The 12664-nt window shown below is 33.2% G+C and overlaps 1 protein-coding gene across 1 annotated transcript in view; it reads right to left on the reverse strand.

Moving 5' to 3' along the window:
* Window positions 1-470: 470 nt before the first annotated feature.
* Window positions 471-12664, reverse strand: part of LOC126892132 (uncharacterized) — a 34057-nt gene continuing 21863 nt past the window's right edge. Inside the window, exons 5-6 of the mRNA XM_050661599.1 lie at window positions 7628-7695; window positions 471-571 (exon numbers count right to left, since the gene is read on the reverse strand). Coding sequence (XP_050517556.1) covers window positions 554-571; window positions 7628-7695 — 86 coding nt within the window. The 3' untranslated portion in view covers window positions 471-553. The remainder of the gene's footprint in view (window positions 572-7627; window positions 7696-12664) is intronic.

A 12664-nucleotide genomic window follows, 5' to 3' on the forward strand; every position in this document is an offset into this window, starting at 1 on the left:
CTTTATTTATGCAACACATTGTGCATGTCTTTTTTTCTTCTTGACAAAAATTTCAAACTTCTTTTTGCACAAAGTTGTCTTAAATTATCTCCAGTTGTTTTCCAGTAATATTCTCGTCTTTTGCCTGCGTAATCGTTTAGCTTCACTCCTTTGTGCTTTGTAATGCTTTAGTTTTTTCTGTATTGCTTCTAATATCTACCATTTTTCCGTTGTTCACTTGTGCTAGGATTCTGTTGCAGTCCTCATCAAACCAGCATTATCTGGATTCTTTTTCTTCTTTGTCAGTGCTAAGATTTAACTCTTATATTATGATTGTTTGCATTAGTTTTAATTCTTCATCTAAGTTCCCCTTCCTGATTCCTTCCAATTTCTTGTTTATTTCTTCCTGTGTTCTTTTTTCTGTAGCAAGTTGTTCATGAAAATGATTTAGCAAATAAAGCAAATACATTGTATAAAATTTATTTTAATTAATTTATTTTAATTAATTTATTACGTTACAAAAGAATTTTTTAGTGATTTTTTAGTGATAATCAGCGTTAATTTTCCTGTGATGCTAGAATAATATGAAGTTCTAAAAGAAAAAAGAAAAATATTAGTTTAATCAAAAGCAGAATATATTTCTTTTGATTTATACAAAAATTAACAACGTTATCAGTAGGCGAGTGATTTACCCCACAAAAGACGCTTAGAAACAGAATATACCAACTAATTTTTTTTGCATTTCGAATGCACCAAACCTTTTTATTCGATTATATATATTATTATGATTTGAAATGGTATATAAAGAAAAATGTATAGAGAAAAACAAGAAGAACAGAAATTTGTAAAATTATTTTATTGTTATATCATAATCTAGATTTACAGTTTAAATTTATGGTGTTGGTGCAGTGTAAAAGAGACTTTATAAATTATATTTGGGTGCAGTGTAAAAGAGACTTTAGATTTATTTTTGAAAGGGGATTTCCAAATTATGTAAACCAATAGATTTTAAGAATAGTATGCAAATAATATGTTACATTGAGAAGAATAGCAAATACATAAGAATAGCAAATAATATGTTACATTGAAAGATCAAACCTACCGTTTTCAAGGATTAATTTCTCTTACCACGAAACTATTCGGAGTTCATAATGCGCAGAGTCTTGGATGGTTGGGAGGGAGGAGTAAACCTAGGTGGTGTTAAGATATCTAACTTGCGTTTCGCAGACGACACTACACTTCTAGCCTCTACTCCAGAAGATATTATTGAATTATTAAAAAAACTCGAGGAAGAAAGTGCTAAATTTGGACTCATGGTTAACTACAACAAAACCAAAATCATGGTTATTGATCGCCAACAACAGTTTCCTGAAACCCAAAATATTGCGGGATGCGAGGTAGTCTCATCTATGATATATCTTGGAGCTCTAGTTAACAACACAGGCAGTTGTGAACCCGAAATTAGAAGACGCATTCAACTAGCAAGAGCAGCAATGAGTGAACTAAACGGGGTCTGGCGTGATCGTCACATTACTATGACAAACAAAAGAGACTCGTTTCAACTCTGGTCTTTTCCATATTTTACTATGCATGCGAGACATCGACAGTCAAAGAATCAGATAGACGACGTATAGACGCCTTTGAAATGTGGACATGGAGACGCCTGCTTCGAATTCCATGGACGGCTCGCCGTACAAATGTCTCGGTTCTGGATGAAATTAAACCGGATCAGCGTCTCTCCAGTACCGTTTACTCTAGAATTTTAAAGTTCTTTGGTCATATCCATCGGAGTGATCACAAAATGGAGCGGTTGGTGGTCCAAGGAAGGCCTCAGACTCAACGCCAACTCGGAAGATCTCCACAGCGATGGGCGGACATTACTAAAAAGCTTCTCAACAAACAGTATACTGAGGCAATACATGTAACTGATGACCGCGACCAGTGGAGAAATATTATCAATCAAACTGTCCGAGCTGCTGAAGCCCAATTATGAACCACATCACATCTACTAAGATGTTAATGACTATGATGATGACCACGAAACAAGTCATTAAGTGGGTATTAGGAGAAAGTTTAAGACCTTTTGTTTTGCAGGATTGGTAAACAAGTATGAAAAGTAGAAAATACCTAGTTGAATTTTGAGAATTTGGAAATTTTGGAATTTATTTGAATGTGAAAGAAAGAATGATTTAATTGGGGAATCAAAAATTATGGAAGGGATGAGGAGACGGAAATGATTAGGAAGAAACGGAAGATAGTTAGTTGCTGTTTGACTTCAAGTAAGAAAAGATCGAATAAAAAGATGGTGCCGACAAGTTGTTTTTAATAAAAGCGGGCAAAAGAAAATTGTATTGTTGTGATAAGTAGTGCAAATAAAATTGTTGAAAGTTGTGAGTTGCAGTATGAAAAAGTGGCAGTATTTGTAAGTAGAAATCATTTGCCATTCTTGGAGCAAAGCATAGCTAAGGAGAATTTTGGCCCAACAGGAGCTATAAATATTGATTAGGAGTTTGTCTAGAGTTTGGTTGTTATAAGCAGAACCAGAGAAGGAGTTTGTTTGATGGGGAACTGTCTACAGTTTTGTTTTTTTTTAAGCAGAACCAGTGAAGGAGTTTGTTTGATAGGAAAATAATTAAAGCACATTCGTTTCAAAAGGTACAGAGAAAAATTGTGAAAAATAGACATTGACGAACTAATTTTATTAAAGATATTTTTTGTTAATTGTAGATTCGACAGGTTGCTATAGGGAAACATTTATTTATAAGGTAATTATTTCATGTATGAAAATCTACAAGATATTTGATTATTATATTTTATTTTATTGCACAAATTGATTTCTTTTATTTATTTACTTCGACTCCTCTTTTTTTCTTAAACATTATTAACAGGAAAGGTATTTTGTGAACTCAATTAAGAACCCTGAGATAAGAAAAGCATATATTTATTAATCTGGCGTCTGAAATAAAATTTGGCGTCTGGCGTTTGAATTTGCTAATTGGATCATAATTAATTTGTTTATTGATTTACGTAATTAAAAAAATAATATCATATTAATATATATATTTTTTCCGGCCAACCGACGTAGCTCAGGTAGTAGTATACTTGACTTACGTGCTGGTAGGCCGGGATTCAAATCCCACCGCCGGCAAGAACAACTAGATATTTTTAAAATGTCTATAGGCCCCAGGTCGACACATTCCAAAGACATTATTTTATTTGTAGTAACTCAATCATTAAATGAACAAATAAAATACTCTGATTTGGTCTTACTAAGTCTTACACCTACTTCTTCAAGAGCTTGTCTACATCTTTCCAGTTTTTTCCACTGTTGCATGTTTGAGAACAATTTCCGAAGTGTAAATCGAAACGTCAAACATTAGTTATTTAAAAAGTGAAATTTTCATTAGCGTCGACGTAGCTCAGGCGGTAGGATGTCTGACTCGCATGCTGGTAGGCCGGGGTTTGAAACCCAGCGTTGACGAGAACAGCTAGACATTTAAAAAAGTGTTTATAGGCCCCAGGTCGACTCAGCCTGAATAAAATGAGTACCTTGGGTAAAGCCAGGGGTAATAATAGGCAGTTGAAGCGTAGCACTGGCGCTGTGACCTTCCTATTGTATACCGTAGGCCCTAGATATAGCAGACTATCCTGCTATAATCCCAAAGCCGCGTCTGCGGTATAAAAGGGGAGACTATTATTATATATTTTTCCAAGTTGAAATGTATACATTTTTTTAATTTTTTCAAGTGGGCCGGCACTTATTATTAATAAATAACTTATTACAAACAAACAATATCACCGAATTGCTTTGGAATCAATTTTTTTAGATGCATCTCATCGAAATAAACAGTTTTCTCTATTCGTAATTTTTTGAGAAATGCTTTTTTTTCGAGTTATTTGCAATTTTTTCTTGAACAAATGCATTTCTTAGTGGTTTTTGTAATTTTATTTTCTAAAAAACTACAACTGCAATTCTACAAAAAGCTTTATTTCTAGTAAAAGTAAGAATATTTTGACAAGTGTCAATGGTTTCCATCTCACTGAAAACATGGACCCAAGACCCAAATCTTTCGAATGCCTCTACCGTTGCTATTCACCTTAAGGCCCGGCGCAAATTGAACCTAAGCAAGACACAACCTGCGCCGGCGGGACAGGTGACCCGTGCATTTATTTTTCTAGCGTGCCGCATATTGAAGACAACCCAACCCAACCGTTGACTATCGACGTGGCGAATAGAGACGGGCAAAATCAGTGCGGACATGTAACATTTACTTTTGATACCGGTTCTCAGTGGTACTGAGTACAAATACTGATTAAAAAATACTGATGTATCTGATCCTTGTAGTGAATTGAGTACGCAACTTAAAATCGGTATTTCCGTACTTGTAACTAGTAACGTGTTAAAAATATCTTACACGTCCCTAGTAGTCGTAGCGGTATGACTTTCGAAAACATCGAATTTGATCATAAGCGGGTGCATAAAAAGATATCTTACACTGAGTATTTTATTTCTGCACATAATAACATATTTAAAATAATTTCTCCCCTACGGCTCGGTCATAACTCATACTACTCAATTTACTGCTCGGATCACAATCATTTACAATTACTGCAGGATCGCAATCATTTACAATTACTGCAGGTCATAATTCATAATGCCTCCGCTATTGATCGGTCATAAAAAAAGAATGTGTGTGTACTTTGTACGCACATAAGAAGTTATACTTCTACTACATATTATGTGATTTTTAAGACAATCCCAAAAATTAAAAAAAAAATAAAAGAATAAAACGCACACAAACACATTGAAAAATGCCACAAAGAAAAAGTTATTTCTGAACGATAATAATTAATTATTGTTGGCAAAAATTTTAAATACGTATTTTCTGAAAAAAAAAATTATATAACAAATATACTTACAATCATAAAATGCATAAAAAAATAAAAAAATAAAAACTTGCATCGGGAATTGAACCCATGAATTTCGGGGCGCTTTGATTCGTAATCGAAGCCTAGACTCACTCGTCCAATTCCACATTATTTGTCATGTGGAAAAATAGGGTAACTGAACGTTTTACTGTTTGACAGTTGTTTTGAATATAATTAAATTATGTAGTTTAAATTTTGTGGAAGAAAATATTAAAATATAACAAAACAGTAAGAAAACAATATATTAGATGAAGATTGGTAGAACTTTTGTTGGTAATCAAATTAAGTATGTAAATCAAAGCATTACATACCTACTAGATAAATAAATCTACGCCAAAAAATCATAATTTAAAAATAAAAATCGGACCTAATTTGGGATTCCTCTCTAAAATCCCCATTCTTGAGAAAGTAAATGTATGTATTCCAACCTAATCCAAATGTATAATTATAATATGATTATAATAAAAACTACTTACCAAATTAGAATGAGTTTTCCTTGTCCAAAATAGTCCAAAAGTCCAAAAATATAGGTATATGAAAACTATTTAAAAAGGCAGTATAACTATTAACTAACTTTGTTTCTTTTCCCACAAATTTCAAAACGCAACAACCATAAATAATCTAACTACGTACAGCTGTGCCACAGCCGCCATATTGAATAATTTTTGACATGTAATTTGAACATCCAATCAGAACAAAGTTATAATGCGCATGCGCCGGGATCATAGGTTTTAACATATAAAAATTCACCCTCATATCGCCGGTACAGAAGTATAACTTCAAAAATAACACTATCTGCATATTTCGTTTTTAATTTTTAAGCATAAACAAAAATGTAATATGTAATAAACAAAAATGTGATATGCCGACAAGTTGAATTTGAGGGTAATACGATATTTTTATCGATCACGGTTTTAAGTAACATGAATAATTTTTCACTTTATTTTTCTAATAATGTGTTTTTGTAAAGGCGTAACTTTGATTATTAATTTCGTATCGCCGTTTATTTAGTCTACCAAAAGTTATCAGAATTTAATGACAAAGACAACGCAGTGTTCAATCGGGGTGATGACTATGCTAATATTTTTATTTATCATAATAAATTGTACTTAGGTACAATCCGTATTCATTTCAGATACGCCCATCTCGCAAACAAAAACAAGTAAAAATAAACATCTGGCGGTGAGTCACGCGTCCCACGGCACAAGAAAACTGTACGCCGATGACAAACGTTCCCAAGCGAGACCTGTGAACGCATGCACTGATACTAGGATGCGCAAAACTGTTTACGCAGTTCGTCGGTGCAGGTTGTGTCTCGATTAGGATCAATTTGCGCCGGGGCTAAATGTGTAGAACTGTAGCAGTGATTCAGGAGCACGACGCGTGAATCGCTGTTTAAATTTAAACAACTATGTTTTTTAATGTTGTTCTAAATAATAGTAGATTCTACTTAATAGTTCAATCTAAATAGTTAATTTATGATTTTAATAAAATAGACACCACTTATCCTTGTCAAAATATTCGTAGTTGTACACTTCGCGTCAAAAAAAACTGGTACAACTCTTATAACCAAAAATCACGTTTTTTAAGTTGTGTAAGTTGATCTTGTCAAATGTGTCATTCTAATTTCTAGGGCAACGTTGCCAGTCATCTCAATTAAGTACCCATACATTGATTCGTGTTTTATTATAACTTATGAAAATATTTCAATTCAAAAATAAGGATATTTAATAAATATATATCTTTAAATTATTATGTTTAAATTAAAATCGAGAAGCATGATTGGTTTCTCATAAATTGTACTATAAATACAAAACTCTATAATGGTGGGATACTAGAATAAACACACGTGAAAAATAAAAAAATTGATTTGAAATTAATACAATATGAATAACTTTTACAGTGAACAAGTGTGGAATTTAAATATAATATGTATTACAATTCGAAATTGCTGAAATATTAATATTTTGTCATAGCTTCATGATTATTAATCACTTCTTGTAATCTTCTGGGCACTGAGAAATAAATTTAGTTATAAATTTTCATCTCCGTCCAAGCTTTCCCAGGTTTCTTCAATGATGATCAATTGGTAGTGATAAAAATACTACCTATCTAAAACCTTTATACATTTTTAAACGTCATTTTTTGTATTTAGATTTAGTGCAATTCCGTTATCTGTTATGGCAACAACTAAATGATTCACGAACTATTGTATCCAGTCTGAACACAGGTTTTCATTGGGAAAAAAAAGTGTACCATTTTTTTATGACGGGAAGTGTACTAGAAGAACTAAAGATTATACAGCTTTTAGCAGAATTGCAATTCATTTAGTAGATTTTAGGGAAAAAAACACTAATTAAGGCATATTTCAAAAAACTCGAAAGAGAAGCATTTTTCTAAAAATTACCAAGGGAGAAAACAAATGTTTTTTTCGATAAGATACACCTAAAAAAATTGATTCCAAAGCAATTCGGTATAATTGATTTTTTGTGTAAGTTATTTGTTAATAACAATTGCCGGTCTACTTGGAAGAATTAAAAAAAATACGTCTCAACTTAGAAAGATACATAGAATCGAATAAAAAGTTTGGTGAATTAGAAACGCAAAAAAATTAGTTGGTTGATGAGCTGATTATAGAAGGGGTAACCGGCGCGCCTACAGTTAAAGCTCAGTTAAAACCATTTTTAACCTAAAAGCTTACAAATAATGTGATACTCACCTCTGAATCGAGTTTGTGAAGGCATTTCATGATACTCCAGACTTTTTCTTTAAATTCTAGTTTAGCGTCTGCAATAAAGAAATACATTATTAAATACACAAACAATACTTTATTAGAGGTCCGGTCCTGATAGCAAGCAAATCTTACAGCTTTATATCGGTCCTGACAAATTTATAAATTCAAGTAGTTAAAAGTTGAACTATAATTTAATTTTTACATTGTTTGCAAGATAAAGTTTAAATGTGACAGTGTGTTAAAAAACCAACGATTCTGTGAGTACAAAATTGCATTATTTATATCTAACCATAAAATCAGAAGTTAAAAGGCAATATTTTATCGATTTCAATCCAAATTATCGATTATCGACAACAACTTTTTGCTGATTCAAGTAATTAGGCTGCCGTCTAATTTTGTTAAGAGGCCAGGTCCGGCTTCAGATCCGCTGTTCCAATGCATGTAAATTTTCAACGGGACGATGGCTGAACCGGAATTAGCTACTACTTCACGAAATACACCGACTACGTCACATATCTCTTACTCTCATGCATTAAACAGTTTTAAACATCCTTCAAAAGACCAAGGTATCATACTTTCAACCATACAAGGAATACAAGTTTTCGAATATGTAAAAGCTGTTGGATCAATAGTACAGCCCAAAAACGTTATTTGGGCATCCAGAATCGCAAACAATCGCATCGACATCTACCTCTCGTCTAAATATATAGTTGACCAATTTCTTAGCTCCCACAAACATGTAATTATTGACGGCAACCAAATTGAAGTAAGAAGATTAATAACTCCTGCCCAGAGATTAATCATATCAAGTGTATGTCCTACTATACCTAATAGCATAATTGAAGACCATCTAAAAACTATGGGTATAAAATCCGTCTCCAACATGACGTTTCTACGAGTAGGCATGCAAGACCCGGAATACAGCCACGTGCTTAGCTTTAGAAGGCAAATCTTCATAAGTCCTTTAGAAAATGCATCGATTCCTGACTCATTCCTAATTTCATTCGACAATACATCATATAGAATATACATTTCCATAGACGGTTTAAACTGCTCCAGATGCAAGACGGTCGGACATCAAGATTCTGACTGTCCTTCTTTATCATCATTAAGTAGTCCAATTAATCAAACGGAAACTGACCATCCAGTGAACGTACTCAACTCTGCCAATAAAGAATATAGCCAGCCAGAAGAACAACCACGGAAAGAACACGAAGAAGGTACCCAGACATTAAAGGAACCGAAACTTAACATCACAAAAAATCACGAATTAACATCAGCCACAAACGACCAAACCACTTCCTTACAAACATACAAAGAACTACAGATTTCGTCAAAACCACAAATATCCCAAGATTCAGTAATTGAAAGCGATAGAAAAATCTCTGAAGCTATTCATGTTACTAAAAGACAAATTTCCACTTCTCCCGAAATCCTTGAAAATGACCTACCTCCTCCCACTACTGAAAAACAAAAAAATAAAAAGCCTAAAACTCAAGATTCTATTCCAGATATTCTCAATGAAATTAAAGAAAAAATTGAAAATAGAATCCCTGCCTTCACACTTTCTTTTCATGAAATATGTGATTTTCTGTCAAATTCCCTTCACTCAAAACATCCTGAACTTATTGCTAAAAATTATTCAAATGAAAGCGATGAAATCAAAGAAATTCTAAACTTTATATATTCTCAAACACAAAATAAAAGTTTAAAAAACAATATTACCAGATTGAAGAAGAAACTACTTCTAAGCAGTCTTTCTTCTACTGACGAAACTGACTACGAATCAAGTTCTCAAGTAAATAGTTAAAATGGCCGATAATACATTCATATTACAGTGGAACCTCAATGGTTATTTTACCCATATAGAATCCATCAAGCTTCTTATAAACGATTATCTTCCTTTAGTCATATGCATAGAAGAAACCCATTTTAAACATCAAAATGTAACATTAAAAAATTATGTTCCTTTTCTAAGAAACCGAGTTACAGATCATTCAAGCGGCGGAACAGCAATTTTTGTAAGGGACGACATAGAGTCAACCGAAATACAACTGCAAACAAACCTGGAAATAGTTGCAGTGTCAGTCACCCACAAAATGAAAATTAATATTTGCAACGTATACTTACCTCATCCTACTGATTTAGATATAACTGAACTAAGCAATGTTTTAAACCAAATTCCACACCCAAAAATAATATTAGGCGATTTTAACTGCCACAACAGTACCTGGGGAAGTAACAAAACCGACAAATGTGGTAATCTCTTAAACAATCTCATCGACAAGTTAAATTTAGTGTTACTGAACACTGGCAAATCTACTAGGTTGAATTCATACAATGGTACATTTTCAGCTATAGATCTCTCTTTATGCAGTCCGTCGCTAGCTACTTTATTATACTGGGACACATTGGGGTATTTATATGATAGTGATCATTTCCCTATCACAATAAACATAGATACTAATGATATATTGACTTTTCCAATTCACCAAACATGGAAAATAAAGTCAGCTGACTGGGATTTGTATCGAACACTTATAGAAGGACAAACAAACAACTTTAATTTAACCAATACCGCAAACGAAAATCTGGAACTATTTAATAATATTATTATTTCTGCAGCAACAATCGCAGTGGGAAAAACAAAATCTAGTAAAAGGCAGCCAGTTCCTTGGTGGAATAACGAAATTGCGCAAGCACTTACTTTGTCTAAACACGCTTTCAACGTTTATAAGAAACATAAAACTATCGATAACCTTATAATTTTAAAAAATCTCAGAGCAAAAAGCAGACAATTGATCAAGAAAGGAAAACGAGACAGTTGGAAAAAGTATGTGGCTTCAATAAATCCTTCCACTCCCATAGGCGACATATGGAACAAAGTACGCAGAATACAAGGAACAAAATACTTCCGAGGCATAGATACGCTATCATACAATAACCAAATTCATTCAAACAAGGTAGCTATTCCAGAAATACTAGCAGATATATATGAACTTAATTCTAGTGATTCCAACTATAGCATATCTTTTTTAGAATATAAAAATCTAATGGAATCGTCAAATATACAAATCACCGAGAGCGACAATCCAATAAACAAACCCATAACTCTTCAAGAATTAGAATTTTGTTTAAGCGCAAAAAATTCGACGCCAGGACCTGATGATATCCACCCTCTTTTCTTACGAAATCTTCCTCTAAATACAAAACTAATATTAGTTGATATTTTTAATAATATTTTCATTCAGCACGACTTTCCTGATCTATGGTCGCAAGCAACTATAATTCCAATCCTTAAATATAATAAACCAAAAGACGATCCAAATTCCTATCGTCCAATCTCACTTACTTGCTGTACCTGCAAACTTTTAGAAAAAATCCTTAATTATCGTCTTAAATGGTATCTCGAAAACAATAACCTAATAATTATCAGACAAAGTGGATTTCGTACGGGTAGATCCACAACAGACAATCTAATAACCCTTGAATCAGCTGTACATGAATCTTTTCTGCACAATCAAAAACTTATTGCCGTATTTTTTGACATAAGAAAAGCTTTTGACACAACATGGAGACATCTTATACTAAAAACACTTCAAGAATGGAATGTCCAAGGGCATATGTTGTCGTTTATTAAAAATTTTCTGGAAACACGAACTTTTCGAGTTAGAGCCAATGGATTCACATCTTCCAGACGAGTACTGCAAAATGGCACTCCACAAGGATCTACTCTAAGTCCTACACTCTTTCTGATTGCAATAAATAGTATTATACATCAAATAAAGCTGCCTGTATTTACTAGCCTATATGCAGACGACTTAGTCATTTATCTAAAAACAAATAATGTAACTCTGGGATCACATATATTGCAAACGGCCTTACATACAATTGAAAACTGGTCGCAAAACACGGGTTTTATATTTTCTGGCGAAAAAACACGTTATTTAATTTTTAGCAAAAGGAAAGACTATCCTAATATTCAATTAACACTTAACGGAGTTATGCTGAAGCAGTCAGAAGAAATAAATTTCTTAGGACTTTCTTTTGAACGTGACTTAAAATGGAAAAACCACGTAACGAATCTGCAACGTTCTTGCCAATCCAGAATTAACCTACTAAAAATGCTGTCAAATAGCTCTTGGGGGGCTGATACAACAACTTTACTTAATCTATATAGATCATTAATAAGAAGTAAATTAGACTACGGCTGTTTATGCTACGATACTGCTAACAAAACATCTTTAAAAAAACTTGACTACATTCAAAATACGTGCTTGAGATTGGTTTTAGGTGCCACAAGAACTAGTCCAGTAAGTAGTTTACAAGTTCTGGCTAATGAACTCCCTTTAAGCCAACGAAGGCAACTTCTATCACTGAATTACGTTGCCAGAATTTCAGCAAACAAAAGCAACGCAACCTACTCAACAATATTCTACAGAACAAATATATCTTCTGATCATTACAAAAACATTGCAAGAAATATGCTACCATTTCCTGAGCGAACAAAACGTATTGGTTTTAATTTAGAACAGTTCAGTCTCACTATACCCATTCATGTAAATTTTCCTCCCTGGATGATCAAACCTCCAAAAATAGATATGTCTCTAAAAGATCTCCCTAAACATTCCACACATCCTTTCCTTATCCAGCAAGCTTTTAAAAATTTAATTTCCAAATACCCAACAACTTATCGAATCTTCACTGATGCTTCCAAATGTGATGAAGGACATGCTGCAGCTTATATCTGCGGAAACATCAAGTCTACCGTACGAATCCCAACAAATTGTTGTATATATACCGGAGAACTTAAGCAATTCACCAGGCAATGAAAAAATGTGGTTCTATCCATGAAAGCAAATTTGTGATTATCACCGATTCAATGAGCGCATTACTTGGGATAAAACAGCTATATACAACTCACGCTATTCTTCTCAAAATCAAAGAAGAATTATCTTATCTACAGAATCAACAGAAAGATATTTTCTTCATCTGGGTACCTTCCCATATGGGAATAATTGG

The sequence above is a fragment of the Diabrotica virgifera genome, chromosome 9, assembly GCF_917563875.1.
Source record: "Diabrotica virgifera virgifera chromosome 9, PGI_DIABVI_V3a".
NCBI lineage: Eukaryota > Metazoa > Arthropoda > Insecta > Coleoptera > Chrysomelidae > Diabrotica > Diabrotica virgifera.